Source organism: Curcuma longa, chromosome 11 (genome assembly GCF_044706935.1).
Source record: "Curcuma longa cultivar G26 ecotype Majalengka, Jawa Barat chromosome 11, ITB_CL_G26_1.1, whole genome shotgun sequence".
NCBI lineage: Eukaryota > Viridiplantae > Streptophyta > Magnoliopsida > Zingiberales > Zingiberaceae > Curcuma > Curcuma longa.
The window spans coordinates 10,185,769-10,207,913 of record NC_133871.1 but is presented as its reverse complement, the minus strand read 5'-3'; the positions used below and the strand labels follow the sequence as shown (position 1 = coordinate 10,207,913).

Sequence of the window (22,145 nt, the reverse complement as noted above, 5' to 3'; positions counted from 1 at the left end):
TATTTACAGAATACCTCTGGAATTGTTTAATTTTCTCGAAATTGATATATCAAACCGAATAAAATTACAAAAAATTGAGTAATTTTGCACTTCAGTTCAATTCAGAGGCTTCGGCCGGCTGGTCCACCTCGGTTGGTTCGGTTTGGTTCGACTACAGAAGAGTAGACAATGGAATGGCCATGCTACCTAAAGATTTTAGGAGACTTTTGTATCAGAAACAAGTAAATGCCACCAAAAAAAAGGCAACCATTTGCTGAAGAAAGCTCGCTGCTTTAGCAGCTCACTGAGCCCCTCAAAGACCTCCCGAGTTTACAACACATCGGTCATACAACGTGTTTCAATTCGCTACGGAGTAAGTCTATATTCACGATAACACGAATAAGAGAACTCGAGCAAGGAGGCATCATCATAGGACTCTGAGCTGGGCAAGGAAGGCAGCACACAAGTCTAGAAACAGAAGCTGTGGACCACTGACCCTCTGCAAGTCGAGGAGATACTTCTCCTCCCTCGTCTTGTAAAGCTGCACACAAGGCGATACCAACGTCTCAGTGTTTCTGAGTCAACAGCCCATTTGCTTCCCTGTTAACATGTATAGGGAGGTCTTACCTGAATTTCAAATTTCACTACGGTGGATTCTTTTCCAGCGCCATTAGTTTCGACAATGGTCGACTCATCACTGAAGCCATGGTTGGAGCGAAGAGAGTTGTTAAGCATGCCTTCAGTGTCGGGAAAGCCGGGAAAGTAACGGCACTTCATATTGTAGTGTCCTATCTTTTTCCAGCAAACATTTAGCTCTTGTAGAGCTTTAAGGACCTCAGTCATGATTTCGCGAGGATGAGCTCGAGACTGTTGATCAAAATGCACACTCAGGCAAAGAAAAGGATTAACTGAATGATTCATAATGGAAGGGGAAGATGAACATGTGAGCACCTGGAGGCCAAGAGCCCATTTCCTTTCGGAAGGGAAGTGTGCTCTTGAACTGATTCCTTGTTGCTCCATGTAACCCAGTAGGCGATGTGGAGCTGGAATGTCACTTGAACTCCTATTCAACAAATTATAATCCTACAAAAAACACATTGAGTAGCCAAAAAAAAAATTGAGCACAGCAATTGTCATTCCTATATCACAATGTACTAATAAAAAAAATGTCACATGAACAAGAAAGTAGTCAGAACCTTGATTTCAGTTATCCGCCGATGATAGAGTTACATATCATTGAGATCAATCCAGTATAAAATAGTGCTTACCATAGTTTCTTGAAAATCACCACCAAGGTAGCCACTAGTAGCTCGGAACCGGTTGCCCAGAAGCAAGTAGTATGAAACAGTGGCCTAGTTATAAACACTAACCGAGTCAGTTATTGCTCGAGAAAGTAACGTTGAAACTCAAGAATCTTTTGATTGTTTGAAAACCTCGTTCTGAATCCTGTTATGAAGAGATTCAACCAACTGGTTCTTGTCAAAACCCATTTTAGTCACCTCTTCAATGATGTCTTCATCTATCTGCAAGAATGATCAACTGTGAGATCAATTATAGAATCCTCAAGGTATCAACTAAGATCAGGATTGAAAATACACAAGAATAACATAATCAGTGCCCAGAATGATTTTTATCCAAAGCATGTATTGTTCAAAAACAAGTGTGTCTGAACGCATCCGATAAATCTTTGTTAAATAAATGTAATTTTGACATTTATTTCCCAAATCAAAATTATGTTCAGTCCTCAAATTATTGTTACAAGTGGACAGAAGAATCTAGTACTAGAGACAAACAAAGAAAAGCATAAACAAATCCTCAGTAGATAATGTAATAGTAGTTAATCAGAAACTGCTAGAAGTAAGTTTCAAAAAAGAGAGACTTTATGTAACCATTGCTGAAGTGGTACACCTTTTTAGCTTGCTGTGAAGTATCTGGTGGAGGGACAGCAAGATAGCGCGGAAGGCGAGTTTTGAACCATGCATGTTCACGGATCTCTCGAATCGTTATTCTCTTCATAGGATCAACAACCAGCATCCTAGGAATCAAATCCCGTGCAAGCGCAGACAAGTGACTAGGAAGGGTATATATCCCACCCTGAATTATTAAAAAACGACGCTATAAATCTAATCTATTTTGTTCGTCTATGGAACTGAAATGCAAAATCTTGTTTGTCAAAGTTTTCTTGCCTTTATTTTCTTAAATAAATTTGGTATGTTCTCATCATCAAAGGGAAGGGTCCCACAAAGAAGAGCATAAAGAATGACACCGCAACTCCACACATCTACCTCAGGCCCTGCATAAAGTTTTCCAGAAATGACCTGCAATGAACAACTTGATATCACAATAAAAATCATCGTAAAACAAAACATCAAAAAGGTGGAATATATAAATACCTCAGGAGCAGCATAATTTGGGCTTCCACAGCTAGTCTTCAGAAAATGGCCATCACGCATGACATTACTTAAGCCAAAATCAGCAATTTTAACATTACACTTTGAATCCAACAATAAATTCTCTGGTTTCAAATCCCGATGAACAACCATGTTTCTATGGCAATATTCAACACCAGATATGATCTATTTGCCAAAACCATAGATATTTAGCCAAACATGAAGAAAGAAAATCAGTAATGATTCAATTTTTTGGAGAATAGACACATCATGAAATAATTAGTTGTTACATTTGTTGGAACATATTTAAAGCAGATATCAATAATAGTAAGATCGAATAACAAAACATTCTTGATGAATCCGCAAGTCAGGGACAATGAACAAAAGATTAAAAGGGTAAATTTTGGGATGGTTTGGACAAGAAAAATTGGATTTTTGAGATAGATATTGACCAAACTTTAAAAAATACAAATAATCAACATTAGATAGAAGATTTCATGAGGATGTACATATCAGGAAAAAGCAAGATTTTTTCAAGTACCTGTTGGAAGAAGCGACGAGCTTCATCCTCCTGTAGCCTTCCCTTTTCAACAATATAATCAAATAGCTCTCCTGATTTAACATACTCCATAACAACATAAATATCTGATGGCGTCTCAATCACCTCATAAAGACGGATAATATGAGGATGCATAAATAGTCTTAGTATTTTGATCTCTCTTCTCACTGCAATACAGAGAAATCAATCCAGCAAATGTTAAAATATTAAAGAGATAATCAAGAGATCTATTAAACTAATTATATTTAAATTTTAGTTTTCCATCAGAGCAACACATGGCATATTTAGAGCCAAGGGTATCTTAGGTTTTGGTGTGTTTAACATGAAATTCCTTCAATTCTTTTGAATAAATTACAAGGGTCTCCCTAACGTTGGTTGTAAAACATGGATATGACTCAAACATATCCATTTTGGTGCCATAAACACATAGTAGGAATAGCTACTGATAGACCAAACAAAGGCAAAAAAAAATATATATAACAATAACAGGATCACTTGGAAGTGATCTTTAGTCACATATTTGAAGATAGTTTCTTATATTCCCTTAGGATTAAAGGTGAGTTAGCCTCATGACGATCACTAGTGGAAGTTTCACTGAATCCTCATGTCTCAATGGGTTTTCAGTTGTCAGAGCATGAAAAGAACAATTAAAAAACAAAATTTTAAACCTCATTCTCAAGGATAGGAAAGGACATCATAGCAAGTTGCATTTTTTCTGATTGAACTGTGGATGTTTAAAATATAGCTATGCGGATGTTCATGTCTCTTTTGCTCTATGCTGCTACCTTGTGTAGCAGCTTGAATAGCTGCTACAAGAGAAAAAGCTGGTAGTTGTTGGCCTTATGGGTAAAAGCTTAAAAGAGGAAAAGAAACAAATATAGCCGCTTGAATAGCTAGTAGTTAGAAAATCTTTGGCAAAATAGTTATGGACCTTATGGCTAAAAGCTTACAAGAGTGATAGAAATAAATTATCTCTGACAACAACTATAGCTTGCTTATATATTTACTTGACTATTGTGGCAAAGAATATTCAAAAAGTTAATATTATAAGTGAATGAGTAAGAACAATTGCATGAGATGGTGTACATGGATAAGCACCGCAAAGGCTCAAACTAATGAGTGTAGTCTAGACAAGTTGCATCAAACATAACCGAGCAATAGTATACTATTTATGGGCTTGAGCAAGGAAAGGCTGCTGGTGGATGGGGCATAAAGGGCAAAATGGCACTGCAATAAGACACAATAACTAAGCTACAGCATACCTTTTTCTTCCATTTCCATGCTCTTTATTTTACGACGATTGAGAATCTTAATAGCAACTTTATGCCCTGTCAACAAATGCTCTGCAATCTTAACTTTGCCAAATGATCCAATGCCAAGAGTCTTTCCGAGTTTATAATTTTGCAATACCACATCAGCACTGCCACCTCTACCGGATCCCTCCATTTTGACTGTATAGAGAAGAACATTTAGCATATTTCCTTCACATATGCAAGTATATGTAGCTTTGGTGGAGAGTATTACTTTCAATATAGCATTTCTGAAATATGCAAGCCAGAAAACTGACTTGTGGATGACAGACCTAGAAAACTAAATATTTTAAGACAAATAAGTTTGACTACAGAAAGTATTGTAATATGTTTGATGAACGCTTTAACAACGTTATATCTCTGCATATTATTAATAAATTCACAGGAAGACCAGACTACTTTAACAATAAAACATATTTTCCTGTTGATCTCCATGTCAAACAAAAAGCAATGTTGTAATAAGGTTGTTCAATAATCAATAGCCATATTAACAAACATATGTAGAAAAAAATGCTAAAGGGATCCAACTATTAATTGCTATAGAAATCATGTACTAGCAAGTTGAACTCCATTTACTCAAACCTTTTTAGTTAAAATTCTAAATTCTCACCAAAGACAAGACTACCCATATATTCATCTACTGTTCGCTTAATGAAATTTCAAATACCAATAAATTTCTTGGTGAGAGAAGAAAGCTAGAGAACCACTGTCAAGCTAAGACTTGCATATTTATTCTTGAATGACTTATGTAGCATAGCATCAAGTCAGAATAGCATGAATGGAGTAAAATTGGAAATTTTGTTGCTACACTAACAATTGCACAACACTAATTAGTACAGGTTGACAAGAGTAACAGAATAAAAACTCTTACATAGTTACACGAGAACATTGTCAAACTGAAATCACAATTGTTCAATAGAAAGGAAAACGCCTATATACGCATGTTGAAAGCGAAATACTGATCAAAGATTTTAAACGAACCCCAGGACTAAAAGTCAAATCTTAAGAAAATTGCACAGATTATTATCCGAAATAACTAGAGTAGCTAGCCACTCAAATAAAAAATTCTTCCTTCACACAGTAATTTAACTTTAGCAACCCGTGAATAAAAGCAAATTAGAGTTACCAAGACCACGTCATATTAATAAATTTTCCGATCCCAAATAGTTTGTCTGAGCAATATCAAGAGCCATGGCAAAACTCATCACGAAGTTCAACTATCGTGAACAAGTTAACCCAGACAAATAATCAGTGCGGCTAAGAACCCAAAAAAATCAGTTTTTTCGGAGTTTTTTTTCCAGATATCGGAGTGAACATGCAAACTTCGCAACAACTCATTAAAAAGTTCATCCGTAAACAAATCCCTCTCCAAAAATAACATTAACAATAATCCGTGCGGTACAGCAGCCAAAAAAATAGTTTTTTTTTCAGATATCGGAGTGAACGGGAGAAGAAAAAAAACAAAAAAAAATACCTCGGTAGCGAAATCAAACACAAGAGAGCCGAGCACCGAGGTGAATCTGCAGAAGCTTGAAGCGGCCGGAGTCGAATAGGGTCGAGGATCTGAGCTAGGGTTCGTGATTCGGCGGAAAGGAGGTAGAGCGAAAGGGGATCGAGCTAGGGATGAGTGGGGAAAGGGAGATCTGACGACGACGAGCGATGCAGGGAATAAAAAAGAGGGAATCCAGTCATGGACACGCCATCGGAGGTTGGCTGCTTCGATCGATTCCCCAAAAAGACGGCCGGCGCATACAAGTGTTGGTGGTTTTCACCGATTCGTTGTGTGGCTATGTGATGTTGATCGTGATGGTGATAGGCGATGGTGGCGGTCATCCATCCCATGCCTTGTGATTGGGCAGCTTAAAAGGAGCATAATTCATCCATTTCCCCGAAAAAAAAGAGAAAAAAATCAAAAGGGCCCTTGTTATTTTTTTGCACTTTAAAAAAAAATAAAATAAAATCTATTATTTTTCTCATCTAAAATATATATATATATATATATATATATATTTGATATACCGCGCGACGAAAAAAACGCGACCCCGTGTGCGATCGATCCACGCCCGATCGCGATCAACCGCAGCCATCCAAAAATCGCGATTGCACAGTATTTCTCCTCGGACGTTCGCCGCTTCCCGGCGTCCGTTCATCGCCGTCCGACCATCGATTGCCGCCGGACCGGATCCGTTGGAACCGCAACTCATCGGCGGGTGCCGGAGTCCGGCCTCGATTCGGCCGAAATTCGGCCGGATTCCGGCCGAATCGGGGCCGGACTCCGGCCGCGATCGACGTGCCCGACGCCGGCATCCCTGGCATCGAGCAGCTGAGCTAGGGCATCCCTGGCCTCCGTTCTCACTCTCGTCTTTCTCCTTGCAACTCAGCATTCAATGGTACTAGGGCTGAGCAAGCGGGCGGGTCGGACGGGTTTGTGCGATTTTCCCACCCGACCCACCATTGGCGGGTTAATAAAATTTAAACCCAACTCGATTTTTTTTTTCGCACCAAATTCGGCGGGTGGCGGGTGCCGGCGGGCGGGCGGATTGGCGGGCGGATTGGCGGGTTATCGAATGTAAAAAAATGAATTTTACGGATGATAATTGATATAATAAGCGTCTACAAAAGAGTCTAAAATACAATCCACAGTTTTATAACTAATCAACAATGTTCATACCAAAATAGGAAGCATCTCATGGCCACACAAAAAAACAAGGATAATTCATAATTCAACACCAAAGTCCAAGTCCAGGTAATTAGGAATTATCCAAGTTGGGGCAAAAAATCCAAAATGCAGCACTCTTTGGCCTACAAGTAGATAAATCAAAGTTTGTTATATAATAGATTAATAGGACACAAGATTTAATTTGAATGACACCACTTACAAGTATGAAAGTATGAGACTTTTATTATTTGTATATAAATAGGTGGGCGGGTCGGGTTTAGTCGGATTTTAAAATTAAAACCCGAAACCCGCCCGTGTACAAGCGGGTTTGTCAATTTTCTATCCATTTTTATTTTTAATTTTTTTTAAACCTGCGGGTTGGCGGGTTTCGGATGCGGGTGGCGGGCGGGTTTAGCGGGCCGGGCGGGTACTGCTCACCCCTAAATGGTACGCCAGAACTTGGAGTCCTCCTCCTCAGTTGGTCGTGGACACCGCTTTTGGTGAGCCAATATACGAGTCAGGTGTCCAGTGACTCATCTAGAGACGATCTCGAGCGGGAACAGTAAACTTTTGAACCCTGATACTTCAATTTGTGCCGCTATAGATAATGTGATATTTTAATCCTGGGCTTTTATACTGTTGTATCAACTATAATATAATGGTTGTAGATGCTATCATAACTATGTCAATATAAATTAATTTAATTAAAATTATTATATATATATATATATATCATATTTTAATATTAAATACTCTTTATTAACTTATTAAAAATTATTTTAACTGGAATAATGTTTTTAACATAAAATATATTTTTTTTATATAATACTCGATGTTAATTTTTGCCAAAAATATATATCAAAAGGAAAGTAAATATTTTTTAAATAATAAAATATAATAAAGTCAAATTTTCGTTTCGCCTCTGGAATTTGCTATTTTTTTCAAAATCTCATCTGAAGTTCGAAAACTACTCCTAAAATTTTAAGTTTGTCATGCATTGTTACCTAATAGAAAAGTAACATAACACAAACTTACTTAAAATGTTTGATTAGTTTTAGCTTAATATTATGTATATTTTAAAATTATGGATTTATATATACACATACGATGTGTGATGTGGTAGAAATTTATTATCTCCATATGTCATGTGGAGCCGATTCTTCCTTAAGATTATTAAACTTTATGACCATTTCATTTGAAAAATAAAAAAATATTTCAGAATTTTTTTAAATAAATATTTTGAATATATCTTAAACAAATATATTAACAACTTTATAAAAAATAACTCATATTCATGGACATAGGTATGTACACATCAAACTTAATTTCTATAAGTCCTTAAACTCCTTTCTCACCTAAAATTCTAACTCGAGCATTGAAGTAGTTTATCGGGATTCATCTCCGACATCATTCTAACCTTTTTTTTAGTATTTTCTAGTTCCTTCATCTTTTTCAATGGCTATCTTTGAGGAACATGCATGTCAGTACTTTGTTAGCCAATGGCTTGATCATCTATGATGTTTTGGTCGGAATAATATATATATATATATATATATATATATATATATATATATATATATATATATATATATATATATATAGAAATGATATCCCGCGCGATGGAAAATCCCGACTCCCGTACGCGACCGCCCGACCTCCCGCCGTTCATCGCCGTCGTTCTTCGCCGTCCGGTCACCGCCGGCCACCATCCCGGGCTCGTTGGAAGCGCAACTCGATGGCGCACACATAGGCACCGGATTCCGGCCGGATTGGGCAGGAATCCGGCCGGAATTCCGGCCGAAACACAGCAGACGCCCTGTTCGCCGATTTCGCCAGAATCCGACCGGATTCCGGCGGTCGGGGCCGGACTCCGGCCGCGTTCGACGCGTCGGCGCCGGGCGCGTCGACCGCGGCCGGAGTCCGGCACCGATTCGGCCGGAATCCGGCCGAATTCCGGCCGAATCGGGGCCAGACTCCGGCATCCACCGGACCGCCGGTGAGTTGCGGTTCCAACGGGTCCGGTCCGGCGGCAATCGGTGGTCGGACGGCGATGAACGGACGCCGGGAATCGGCGAACGTCCGAGGAGAAACACTGTGCAATCGCGAGAAATGGACGGCTGAGATCGGATCGCGCACGAGCGCGCAGCGGGCTGTTGCGCAGGATATCAAACTCATATATATATATATATATATATATATATATATATATATATAGTTTTGTAAATGTTTAAAGAATAAGAAAAAAATTTAAAAATAAATAAATTTGTTAACTTTAAAATAATATTGCAAAACAACCCTCCAAATAAGAATATTCAAAAAAAATATTTGTCCATCTTTTAAGTGAAAAGCCCTTTCAAATATTGCATTCGTCTATTTCTTTTATCTATTTGACTTTTCATCTTCGTGGTGTCTCATGTCACATTGGAAGGATCTATAGCTTCATTAATCAAAAGTAAAAATAATAATAATTCAATTTTATGGTCCATGATCAAATAATTGTTATATTGTTGGGTGTATTTAATTGGTTAATTCCACGTAGAAGTGGCTTGCACTTTATTGGAATTGTCATTCTGAGTAAAAAGAGAGGGACTTTGGAAATTAAGATATGTGACAGTGTGAGATATGTGACAGTGTGAGTGGTAAATGTTGTCATCCTCGCTGATATTTAAGAATGTTTCATTTCGCACCTCCTCCCAAAAAATATATTAAACAAAAAGTAAAAAAAAAAGTACGTCCATCATTTAATAAATCATCATATAGATATTTTTTTCAATTAAAATTAAATGGTAGTCCATTTAAAGTCAATTATCCAAAATATGCTTATCAAATTTTAAAGTTTAGATGGTAACAACTAATGATTGTTACAATAATATGTAATAATTGGTTGCTAATTACTATAATATGTATCAATTAATTATTAGTTGCTATAATATATCTGATCATGATCAACCGTATATAAACTAGCATATAACTACTATAACGTGTAGCAGCTGGTTGTTAGTTTCTACAATAATGTCATTATCTTATGTTGATTTTGTTTATTTGAGAATGATAATCGAGTTAAAACAACATTTCAGTAAGCAAAATAAATTAATAGGACTTCATAACACCCACGATCAATTTAAATGAATATTAGCTATCACGATCGACTATATAGAAACTAGCAAATAATTGCTACAACATATAGCAACCGGTTGTTAGTTTCTATCTTATATTGATTTTGTTTACTCTCTAGAGTAATAATCTAATAAAAATAACATTAATAAATTAAAGGGATTCTACAATACTTACTGCATTCTAAATGAATATTATCTAATCACAATTAATTATGTAAAAAATAACAAATAGTTGTTACATGTTATAGTAGTTACTTGTTAACTACTACAAGGTAAATCTTAAAATATAATTCAATACATGAATATTTTAGAAATTTCATTTTAAACGAAATGTTCATTTGACTTTTTTTTTAATAATGAATGCTCATGTTTTGACACATGAACACATTTTTTTTATTTTTATCCAATTATATTTATATACATTTGGAAATTTTTTTTTGAAATTATGAAAATATTCTACCAGATTAATCAGTATAAATTAGATTCGTGATGCGAACTTAAAAAAAAAATAACATCATTATTACAAACACAATATATCTGATGTTGATTTATTCCTTTTACAAATAATGTAGAATTTTAATCATATAAAATAAAGTCTGAGGACATACATTTTTCTCTTCTTCGCGCCCTTAACTGTTTGATTGTAGTAGAGAAGATGGCCTAACTAGAGATTTTCCATATGCAATAGGCAAGGCCATGAGCTTTTTCGCTTTGCTAACATAAGCTCTCTTCGCGAAGTTATCGTAATCGTTTGCTTCAATCTCATCGAGGATTTGTCGATACAACGCCAATGAAGCCCAAACCTACAAGATGTACTAGTTTAGCACATTAGCAATCCTTTTCTCGATCGAGATTCTAAATCACAATTAGTTGGTCTAGTTTAGTTTCCCTTATGTTTTAGCTTATTCAAACTTTTTTGCTTATGTTTTAGACACTCACCTCTAAACACAAAAAATGGGGCATGAACATACCGGCCAACGACTAGCTTGATTGAGCTCGGTTACACCAATCTCGGCCTCTTTAAAGAACATCCGTGCCCTCTCGATTTGGTTCTTCATGAAACTCCTCCATCGATCGGTCACCTTGCCTTCGAAAATGTCCTCGTCGGAAAGCCCGGCCTGAGCTAGCTCATCCTGTGGCAGGTAAATCCTCCCTCTACTAGCACTGAAACAACAAAGGCATAAACAAGGTTGACCAAGTCGATCGAGCTAGCTAGCAACTTAGTCGAACCAATCTCGACTTACTCTTCACCAACATCTCTAAGTATATTGGTAAGTTGGTTGGCAATTCCTAAGGCCAAAGCCGCGCTGTACACACTCTCGGTGCTAGCCCTCGACTCGGGCGCGATGCCCATTACAGGAACACTCATCAACCCCACAGTTCCAGCCACATAATAGCAGTACAGATAGAGTTCATCGAAGTTCTTGTATCTGGATTTCCTCAAGTCCATTCGCATTCCTTCGATCATGTCGCGAAATGGCTGAAACCCCCAACGATGGAAGCTTCCATTAGGCGAACAGCAAGTGTAGGTTCAGTTAAAGTTTGGATGCACACCTGGATATCGACAGGGAACTTGGAGACAGTATCAGACAGAGCTGCGTCGAACATGTCGTATGGCTGGCCTGAAAACACATCGTCCAGCCTCGACCCCCATCGATCTAAAGCAGTTGGTGTGATTTGCGATGCGTTTGGTCCATCCACAAGCTCATCTGTCCTTCTGCACCAAACTGAATGAACAAGGAAAGGTTAAGTTAGTCAAATCGATCTCTGATCTCATCAGATACAGAGGCGAATTTAGTGCAAAGATTCAGTGTTGAGATTGTTCACCATAGATTGCCCAGATGGCCTTTCTCCTCTCAGGTGTCATTAGCAGTGTCCCTGAAATGAATGAGGAAATTCAGTGAGACTGAAGCGAGAAAAGTAGGGGCATGGTTCATGAAGGTGGATTGCTCACCCAAGTAAAAGGTCTTGGCATACTCTGCACAAACTTCCCCACAGCGATCGTACGCCTCCTTCAGCAAGCTCGGCGATCGCGGAAATGCCATCTCCGGCTTCTGGTCGATGGAGGTGTTCGAGCTCAGTTTCTTCCTCACCAGAGCGGCCTGCTTGACGACGACGTCGTAGACCTTCTGCTCGGAGGAAACCGCCACCTGCCCTGCCGCGAGACTCGTCGCGCGAGGAATAATCGCGCTCTTTTCGGGCTCAAATCCGACGCCGGCGGACTTCAATTCGGCGTAAAGGGAGTGGATGCACCGCCTTCTTCTCCTCCTCCTCTGAGAAGCTTCTGTTAAGGCAAGAACTCCAGTCGGTAGCAGCAAAGTTGACATCTTGGTCGTAGTCAGTAACTCCTTCACTTCATGTCCTCGCTTCCGATAGCTCAGGAATTTCTTTGCTTCGCTTCATGTCCTCATCTTCAGATTCTTCTTCTTTTAGATGACGAACCATCTTATCCTGAGAAGTTTGAGATTCGCATAAAAGCTATGGAAAGTTGCAGAACCTGAACTAAAATAGAGAAGACATAATCCTCACAGAAGAAAAGGAGATAGCTTAAAAGGTTAACAAGTTGGATCTTTATCTACACTACACGGGTTCGGAATCGAAGAGGATGAGTTTGCTACAACTTCCATGGGGAGACTTGCAGAACCAGAACTCGATTAGTCAAGGCATGCATAATCCAGACAAAAAGAAAAAGGAGATTACTCGAGAACCATAATGCATAAGTTGGAGCTGAAACTTCACAGAAACTTGCAGAAGATGAACTCCATTGATGAAGACGTAATCGAGTCAAAGAGAGGAAGACACTCTTGTAGAAGCGTAATGCTTGTAATGCATGGTCCACTACTGAGAAAAGGGGGGCTCCTTTGTGTCAACCTCGGTCTGCCACCATTACAGTTCTGCTAAAGAGCTCCGCGGAGATGGACGGACCTCCCTGCTCCGGTCTCGGTGGACGAGTTGGTGGAGTCTGTGCTGCGTCGGAGAGGGGCGACACGTAGAGGAAAGGGGAGGGGAAGCGGGGTCGGCGGAAGGATAGGGGATGGCGTTATCCTCATAGATTGCGTTGCAGCGAGTGGCTCGGTGACGCGTGGAGTTCGGCGGCAGGGGTGGGCCCGGTAATATGAGCATGGAAAAAGAGCTGTAACGCGACTAAAAACGAGTTCGGTCTTTGCCGTGTGTATGTAATCTATTATTATTATTATTATTATTTTATTTTTGAGATATAATTTAATTGATTATTATAAAAAAGATTTATTATAGTGAATAAAGATCGAATCTGAAATCGAGATAATATGTTCTCTGTAATGGCTAACTGCCTGATTTTAACAAGTGCTTTTTTGTTATTTTTTCTTTTATTTTTATTTTTTTCTTTTCTCTCATGACATTTTTCCTCTCGAGTTTTTTCGAAATTAGATTTTTCTTTGAGTCGACGAGACTCGTCCCTTGCCAACCTATGGGCATTGCCGTGAAATGTTGTCTGGTGATTGACTGTGATATGAGATCAGTCTGATGAGCTTTCTCTTGGATGGTTTTTGTTTTGCATCTTTTTAGTTATTTGGGATGTTTGTGTATCTTCTTCTTCAGATCTATTTTTTTGTATCCATCTGATTGAACTGTATTCCATGGTAACCTCGTGCTTTGCTTTCTCTTGTCCATGTGGATGTAGAACTCTAATTAATTAGAGTTATAGGTGATTTAATAGTCTTTATTTATTTCTGATATCTCATCAATTATGATAATTCAAAGCTCAATAATATCATTTTAATTCACTTTTATTTTTCTTGAGCTCGGGTTTGTGAAATTTGGATTTGAACATCTTTTACTTCAAAATTTAATTCTTGTGTCAATCTATGATTTATATAGGATTGATTTATCTCTATTATGTCTATTTGATTTAAAATATTTGTGTAATTATATGATGATATATAGAGCTTCATTTCATCTGAATCTAATATTTCCTAGCAATGGAAGAAAATGACAATAACGATTAGCTATACATTCTTCAAGTTGTAGATGATCGAAATAAAAAATTGAGATGAAATTTTTGAGGAGATATTTTTGTTCTATATATAATCAATATGCACGAGAAGCATGATTTAGTGTAAGGATAAACAATAATAAGAAAAATAAGATAACAAATGAAGTTGTCCAGAAAAAATTTATATGTTTTAAAGAAGGATATACATATCAAATGCGGTAGAATAAACATGCAAAAAAATGATCAACAGATAAGGAAAAAAAAGTTAAAATTGATTGTAAGTCAAAGATTTCACTTATTATAATACTTTCTGTATGAAATTTTTTCATAAACATAGAGTATATGAAGTTATTTGTGAATATGGATACTAAATCATGTGGGATTGAAGCCTTTTCGTGAAATATTAATTGTAAGAGTTACAAAATTTATTTCATATGTTATGAGAAAAATGCTTAATTGTAAGACTTTGGAGCAGTTGTTTGGAAATGGAAAGTTGTCTGCGCTGGGGACCAAAGAGCAAGGTCAGGATCATGCCTATGTCGTTTTGCTTTTTTCGTTGGCATACACAGGCTTGTATTAAAACACTTATATTTATCAATTTAATAAAAATTATTTAAGCTTAATCCAACTTGCTTCGATATGGTTAAAATTATTACAATAATACCATAACTGGTATAATGTTATAACAATCATTAATTAATTATTATAAGCCTCAAGACCTAGTACTATGATAGGGGTGCTAGAGAAGTCATCTTGCGTGCAAGGGTCATGTTAATCTTCTCTGTATCATTCCAATTTTATCGAATGTCTTTGAAGAGATAGAAATTGATCAATTATAATTTTTTGATTTATTTTCTCATATATGGTCGTGAGACCGATCGTGTAAAACTACTAGGATGACGAATTTCACCTTTATGTGTGAGAAGTTTTTTTTTAATTTACTTAATGTGCATAACAAGAATTAATTATGGATCTACCTATTATTAAAAAATTAATTAGTTGTTATAAAATCCATGGATCTACCATGATATAATATTATAATTATAATTAATTAGTTGTTAAACAAATTATATATTTGAATATTAGTTATATACAACAGAATTATTTTTTCTGAATGATAAATGAATAATTTAACAATATAAATTTTATTTTTTCGATAGGATAGAATAGAGAGAAGAATAAAGTAAATTTGTTCAATTTTATTTTTTTTCTTTTTATTATTTTTATCCTTTAACTATTACAACGACATTTGAATAAGAATATTTTTATATAAAAATGATAAAATATCTTTTTAACTTTTCAAAAAAAGAATTATCCTTTTAACCATTCTAATTAATGAGGAGCCCTTTTAATTTTTACCCATTAATTTTAAAATAAAGACCTATTTCCATCAAGTAAATTTATTATAAGAGCATCTGCATCCCTGCGTTAATCGCGTTAATAACAAAGAGAGAGAAGATGAGTCAGCAGTGCTTGTCCATGTGGCAATGGTAGCCACATGAACGCGTTCAATAGTTTGAACGTGTTCATGTGGACAGTGGGGCCCACATATAATTTTTTTATTATTTTATTATTAATAGTAGTATTATAATATACCTGCGTTGCAGATGCTCTAAGCTATTATAAATTAATCTTTTAAAATGTTTGATTCCTCTGTCGAAGGAGGCATGGAGAGCTCTTCACCCTTTGTTATCTTAACAGAGGCTAATGACAAACCACCCGATAGAGGTGGCGGCACTGACTCATCTACAGAGGTACAGAAGGCTTCTTTCAGGGAAATAGTGTTGGGAAAAAAGATACTCCGGAACCTAGAAAGAAAGTTGATCTTCTTGATTTGGCGGACTCTCATTAATTTTATGTGGCAAATAGGATCAAAGGGCGAATTGATTTGTAAAGTCAGAAAGTCAATGAACAATCTTGAGTAGATCAACATCTCCACCCCGACTTTGACTATCTCGATTTCTTGAATATCTCAGCCACTTAGCCATCTCGACCTGAATTGTCTCGATCTCTCGGTCATCTCAACTACTCGATCATCTTGACCTGATCCGTCTCAGCTACTTGGTCTCTTGGTTACTCCATCTGTCTTGGTCTCTCAGTTATCTCGGCCACTCAGCCATCCTGACTTGGGCAATCTCGGTCTCTCGGTCATCTCGGCAACTCGGGCATCTCGATCTGAGTCGTCTCGACTACTTAATCTCTCGATCACTCCATCTATATCAGCCCTTTGGCCATCCTGACCTCAGCTCTCTCAATTTCTCGATCATCTTGGCCACTTGGCTATCTCGACCTGAGCTGTCTCGACTACGTGGTCTCTTGACCACTCCATCTCTCTTGGATCTTTGGTCATCCCGATCTCGATCATCTCGGTCTCTCGACCCCTCAGCCGCTCAACCAATCCATCTCTTGATCACTCGGTCACTCAATCGCTTAGCAACTTGTTAGTCCGGCTCTCGGATAACTCACCTCTTCCATCACTCATCCTCTCTAAATCCCTCAGTTAAGCGGTCCCTTGGCCCGCTCGATCTCTTCACATCTCATATTGGCCACCGCCCCCCGCCTCCCGCCCCTGCCTCACACAGAAACTGTCAAAAACCTCCAAGCGTGCGGGGTTTGTCAAGGAGTCAGGATTCAGGACAATTATAAGGTTGTCAAGTTTGGTTCCCTGGATCTTCTTGTGTATGCGCATACAACCAAAAGACGAAAATAATTAGCACTGTCAAGCCACAGGGCAGTTACAAGGTTGACAGACTTGGTCCCTCATCCTGGATAATTGGGGGAGTCAGTCAATGATGGAAAATGGATGTAAGTTACGGGTGGTTACAATTCAGTGTAGGATATGTCGATGAGTCTCTTTCTTCTGTGAATATTGTAACCACTACACTTTACATATGATTTCATGGTGAGTTAAAGCATCTTAGATTATGCAATAAATTTATGTCATGTCCATTTTGATGATAAATAAGAGATTAGCAGTTTGCTGAGGTTAATTCTTGAAACGTCCAACGTGTAATATTTAAAGATTGGGGCAGTGTGAGAAGTACAGAAAACCTTTTTTCTTTCAAAAACATTCTAAATATAAAAAAATATTTACATCTTTGAGTGTTTGAGTATGAGGTAGCTAAACTGAGCTTAAAATACTATAAATTTAACACAGGTTTAAGTATACGATAGTTATGTCCATTTAAGAAAGAAGAATGAGGAGGAGCATGCATACCAAATTACAGAAGCTCTGTAAGGAAATGAAGATATCTAGATAATATTAGATGTACAGAACTTTATATTTGATGTCAAAAAATTAAGATGGAAAATATATCTCTGAACTATTTAGTGAGAACTCTACAATAAAATATATTTAGAGATTCAAAAGTATTACAAGTTTAGGAATCATATATATGTTTACAATATTAGTTTGATGAGGTTAAAGAAGCTTTGAAAATGAAGGTATGTAAGAGTGTTGGTCTAGATGACATCACTATTGAAGTTTAGATCATGATTTATATTGTGTCAAATAGTGTCAGGTTGAGTTATCACAATCATCATAATGCATAGTTGAGTCTCGTTCATAGATTAGGTGTACCTTGATGATAGTGAGTGAAAATAAATTATGATGATTTACACTTGCTGGAAGATGACTAATATTTTACAATTAGACTAGTATATGACTAAAATTGAATGTGTGAGAGGCCAAAGGAGTCCAAAGAGAATTCTTAGATGTTATTAAAATTGATTTAAATAATCTTAAATGTTATTTGTGATATACCTGTAATGTTCATTGATGAAACAAGATTCATGTTGCAGATCCCAAATAGTTGGGACTCCCTTATTGTTAGATTCTAAATTAAAATTTGATGCAAAAGATATAACACATTGGATGTGTTGCAAAGAGGGGTTTTGAGCTGATATCTTATATGCAGCATATTGAATTGTGCCTGGTCACCTATGAATAGTGTCATTTCTTCAGTGTCTTCAATTTTCTTGATCTTTTTTTACTGTGGGAATTGTCACAAAGTTTTCAAATAAGTTCAGGTACATGCAAAGAAAATATTAAAACTGACTCAATATTCAAAGTGAAATGATGTTTCTTGTTTCAGAGAATGCTAAGACAGTATCTCATTTGAATGTAGATCCTTGATTTAGTGGGAAAAAAATAAGAATTGATTTATTTTCCATAATTTAGCATATTGTCAATGTAAGGGATAGAGGCTGGCCAATGAAATTGTTAGTTGTAAAAAAATAAATCAAACAATTTAAATATTGCCACTGATATAGCTTTGCATACAACAGCTTGATGGGGAGATCAAATTTGTGGGTGGGATAGACAAGGCTTTGATGTTGAATCTAGCACATCATCTTTTTAAATTTTTTTAGCAATTATTTTCAGCTGATATAATGTACCTCTCTGTTAGTATATTGGCTAGCTGATATTCATGATTTATTTTGCTTATTCCAAATTGTCAAATGATGAATGCATGCCTGTGACCTTCAGAGCAAATGTTGTATGTTCCTATGCTGATCTATGTTCTTTCCTGGTCTTTGTAGGTCACACCAAATGCTCATTTCCAAAAGGATCTTGGGCTTGACAGTTTGGACACTGTTGAGGTTTTGATGGCTCTGGAAGAAGAATTTGGGTGTGAGATTCCTGATAATGAAGCAGATAAGATTGATTCGATTAATGTTGCTGTGGACCTCATTGCCTCACACCCCAAAGCAAAATGAGATTCACCCCAAAGAGGAAATTTCTTGTGTTTGTTAGTGTCATCAGATAAGATAGATGCAAGCCTCGATGTGTTCAGAAGGTTGAGTTATGAATTGTTTTTCTTCCTGTTAAACAGGCATTGCAACTAGCAAGGTGCTTTTGTTTCCTTTATTGTTTGAAAGATGGAATAATTTTGTAATTTCGTCCTCACTGAACGTTTGTAGAACTTGCACTAGATTCAAAGACTATCTTGCAACGAGCTGCTCATTCTTCTACGGTTGGAAGTTCACTCTCTTTGGACTACATTCTTATATGCATCCATTCTAGTACACTACTGATAGCTAATACCTTCTTTTTTTTTTACTTCGCTTATCAAAATTTGATATAAATTTTCAAATTTTTTAATGTGTTTGGGATCCTACTATTAACTATTTTAATTTGGTGTTTTATATGGGTTCAGAATTTGGATGACAGTGTAGATTGAGCTAGTAAACAATGCAAGCTCTTCATTTTCCAAAACTTGCCTTGGCGTTTATTATAGATCATCACACTAAGCCCCAGCACTCAATTACGATGGCTACGCGACGACCCAAATTCAAAAACCAATTGGCATATTTACCTTTCTAGAGCAGAAGATTCCAAGGTTCACAACTATGACAGGAGACATGAGCAGAGAGAGAGAGAGAGAGAGAGTGTGTGTGTTCTGGGTCTATGTATTTGTCCTCTGCTCGCTACGTCTGAATCCCTTCACATGTTATGCAAAAGCCACATCCTCTGTTTGCTGCTGCACTGCACTGCACTGCACATGGCTATGGAATCAGTTGCTGGTTGATCTTTGTAGAGTAGTGTGCGATTGCAAGCCCAGTTAAAATGGAATTTTGCTTTATTTAATGCCAACAGCTTATTCAGGCATGTCCATATTGTTTGGTAAGCAAATACGAGATTGAGAACCTTATCGTTTCCCTTTGCCAACAGTACTAACACCCATGACAACCAAAGCTAACACTCTTCTCCCCATAGCATGCTGCTTTTTATGGTCTTCCATGGCCAGATCTACCTCTCCTCCTCCTCCCTCAATGATCCAAAAGCTACATTTCTGTCTTTGAACACAATCCACACTGAATTAATTAAACTAGAATAAGACAATGAATTCTTTTGCTGTAGGCCAAGATATCTCCAGCTCCAATTACACAACCTGGAAATCCACTCGCCCCAACTCTACAATCAAATTCCCCAGGCACGAGTTTCAGTATGAGCCACTCCAGGAAGTCTCCGACCTCAGTGAAAAGTTAGCATGAATAGTCCTTTAACATACAAGGCCTACTGCACGATTAATGGCTAAATTAGTTATAAATGCAGAGATCCCTGCTAGGCTGCTACAACAACTGGAAGAGCAAGAGAGGCGACCCCAAGTGCCCTTGAAATTGAGCAATTTTGATGTGTATGTTGTTTACTTATGTATACAGTTTCCATAGCTTATTGTGGTTCAGTTTCTATGCCTCATCTACAAATGCACAACTTGTAGGCAATTAAGTGTTCTCTAGACAATTAAGCTATCGAAAATTTGATAGTCAAGTTCAGAAACAAAATTTCCAAGTTGATTTCTTCTCTAAAAGAACTTATAAACGCAGGCATAGTGCAAATCATCATGAAGAGCAAGGAAACCAGCGTAAGCAATCAATGAGCTATGGATATATTGCTACAGTCGAACAGCCAAATAAACCTTCATCGCTATATAACAAAATCATTCTTGCACTCTGGATCAACTCTTTAAGTTTTCCTCTTCAATTTTTCTTTTTCCCTTTTCTTCTCTCTAGGAGTTCCAACGTTGAAAGTTTGTTAAGGATTGCTGCAATTTTTGATGATGATCGAGCTCTTCTCTTCCCTTTTTCCTCGATTCGTCATGCAGAAAAGCCATGCAATGTGAGAAACATGCTCCAATGAGCACTGACTAAATGACATCGTTAAACACTTTTTCATAATTTAAATAAATAACGATTAAATTTTTAAAAATGATCGTCACGACTTTAAAAACAGATTTGAACTCATAATTTATAAGCATTACACTATGCTTAACCATCACATTAAATTAATCCACGATTATTGCATTTCAAAATAGTGTTTTTCGGTGCAATTAGTCCACACCGACCGATTGTATTTGTCGTCCCACGTGGAGGCGGCTTTCGGCAATTACACGAAGACAGACAAATAATGACAAAGAAAACAAATAAAAGAAAATCCAATTAATCTGGTCCGTCCATTTCGGCCGCCCCTCGTCACTGGCCGTCCATCATGCGCACGAAGTCCTCGAAGCCCACGAAGCCGTCGCCGTCGGCGTCCACGTCGCCGATCATGCTCCGGCAGTCCTCGAGCGTGCACTCGCCGTCCCCGAGCGCCCCGAGCACGCCGAGAAGCTCCTCCGCCGAGATCTTCCCGTCGCCGTCGGCGTCGAAGACGGCGAAGGCGTCGCGGAGCTCGGATCCGGCGCCTGCAAGGCGGAGGCCGGCGGCGGCCTCGAGCGCGGCGAACTCGTCGAGGCTGATGCAGCCGTCGCCGTCGCGGTCGACGTCTGCGACCATGCGGGCGACCTCGTCGGAGGAGGGCGGGTCGAGAACGAGGCGGTGGAGGCAGGCCTCGAGCTCGGGCTGGGTGATCTTCCCGTCGCCGTCGAGGTCGAAGACGCGGAAGAGGTCGCGCAGGGAGAGGGAGGGCGGCGGCCGAGATGGCCTGAGTAGAACAGACGTGGGCGTGGCTGCCGGTGCCCCGTCGGCGAGGTCTTGGGAAGAAGAAGAAGAAGAGGAAACTGAAGCAAAAGAAGTGGAACGATTGCTGTTGTCGTTCTTCTTCTTCCTCCTCTGTTCCTTGCTCTTGGAGTTGCACTTGAAGGAGACAAGCAGAGAATCCACACTTAGCTTCATGGCGGAGAATATGAGGCGGCCAACGAAGAAGAAAGGAAGGCGGGAGGAGGAAGAGGAAGAGGGAGGAGGAGAATTAAAACAAGGAAGAAATGGCGAGGAGGTTCGAGGAAGCTTCGCGGAAGTGGGAGGAGTGGGAATTACCGGAGCACAAGGATTTGTACCATTTTTAATGGCGCCGATGTGGAAAGCTTTTGACTAGTTCAATTATTTATTTTGGATTTTTTTCAGATTTTATAAAATCGTCGCTGTGCGATCTCGTGAGCGACAGCGACTCGCACTGTACGATCTCGTGAGCGACACAGCCGATCCTCGTCGTTGCCGGCTGCCATCGCTGTGCCATCCGGCCACCGCTGGTCGCGGGGCCGAGCACGATCGACGCATCACTCGCCGGTACATCAGTCGGCGTCAGATTCCAATCGGATTGCGATCGGAATCTAGCGCAATTTGACTGGAACGCGACGGTAGTGGCACGCGCCGATTTCCGATCGCGATTTGATCGGAATCAGACCACGATTTAGTCGGAAATCGGCGCGCGCCACTGC

At 38.4% G+C, this 22,145-nt stretch overlaps 3 protein-coding genes and 1 non-coding gene across 4 annotated transcripts; all 4 read right to left on the bottom strand.

The window, feature by feature from the left end:
• Positions 1–216: 216 nt before the first annotated feature.
• On the bottom strand, positions 217–6,046 carry LOC141841303 (serine/threonine protein kinase OSK1-like). Its single transcript, XM_074729449.1, has 11 exons — positions 5,713–6,046; positions 4,191–4,379; positions 2,911–3,095; positions 2,373–2,555; positions 2,166–2,297; positions 1,888–2,073; positions 1,413–1,502; positions 1,248–1,331; positions 931–1,062; positions 607–846; positions 217–520 (listed from the first exon to the last, which is right to left on the bottom strand). The coding sequence occupies exons 2-11, from the start codon at positions 4,372–4,374 to the stop codon at positions 407–409; spliced, it is 1,530 nt and encodes a 509-aa protein (XP_074585550.1). The 5' UTR covers positions 4,375–4,379; positions 5,713–6,046; the 3' UTR covers positions 217–406.
• A 4,469-nt stretch (positions 6,047–10,515) lies between these two features.
• Positions 10,516–13,003, bottom strand: LOC141841304 (phytoene synthase 2, chloroplastic-like). Its single transcript, XM_074729451.1, has 7 exons — positions 12,714–13,003; positions 11,968–12,464; positions 11,841–11,891; positions 11,568–11,740; positions 11,258–11,493; positions 10,985–11,177; positions 10,516–10,816 (listed from the first exon to the last, which is right to left on the bottom strand). The coding sequence occupies exons 2-7, from the start codon at positions 12,338–12,340 to the stop codon at positions 10,643–10,645; spliced, it is 1,200 nt and encodes a 399-aa protein (XP_074585552.1). The 5' UTR covers positions 12,341–12,464; positions 12,714–13,003; the 3' UTR covers positions 10,516–10,642.
• Positions 13,004–14,707: 1,704 nt separating this feature from the next.
• Positions 14,708–14,806, bottom strand: LOC141842473 (U6 spliceosomal RNA). The gene has a single exon (XR_012602911.1). It is a non-coding gene; the product is annotated as a U6 spliceosomal RNA (small nuclear RNA).
• A 5,930-nt stretch (positions 14,807–20,736) lies between these two features.
• LOC141841326 (putative calcium-binding protein CML18) lies at positions 20,737–21,698 on the bottom strand. The gene has a single exon (XM_074729472.1). It carries the CDS (start codon positions 21,601–21,603, stop codon positions 20,962–20,964), a length of 642 nt encoding a protein of 213 aa, XP_074585573.1. The 5' UTR covers positions 21,604–21,698; the 3' UTR covers positions 20,737–20,961.
• Positions 21,699–22,145: the final 447 nt, after the last annotated feature.

Excerpts from the sequence above, each read along its gene's own strand:
- LOC141841326 (XM_074729472.1), bottom strand. The coding sequence starts at position 21,603 with ATGAAGCTAAGTGTGGATTCTCTGCTTGTCTCCTTCAAGTGCAACTCC.
- LOC141841303 (XM_074729449.1), bottom strand. The coding sequence starts at position 4,374 with ATGGAGGGATCCGGTAGAGGTGGCAGTGCTGATGTGGTATTGCAAAAT. Across the intron at positions 3,096-4,190 it reads CATGGAAATGGAAGAAAAAG|TGAGAAGAGAGATCAAAATA; the intron begins GTATGCTGTAGC and ends TCTGTATTGCAG. Across the intron at positions 1,332-1,412 it reads ATAACAGGATTCAGAACGAG|GCCACTGTTTCATACTACTT; the intron begins GTTTTCAAACAA and ends GTTTATAACTAG.
- LOC141841304 (XM_074729451.1), bottom strand. The coding sequence starts at position 12,340 with ATGTCAACTTTGCTGCTACCGACTGGAGTTCTTGCCTTAACAGAAGCT. Across the intron at positions 11,892-11,967 it reads TGCCAAGACCTTTTACTTGG|GGACACTGCTAATGACACCT; the intron begins GTGAGCAATCCA and ends CATTCATTTCAG. Across the intron at positions 11,494-11,567 it reads AGTTCCCTGTCGATATCCAG|CCATTTCGCGACATGATCGA; the intron begins GTGTGCATCCAA and ends TGGGGGTTTCAG.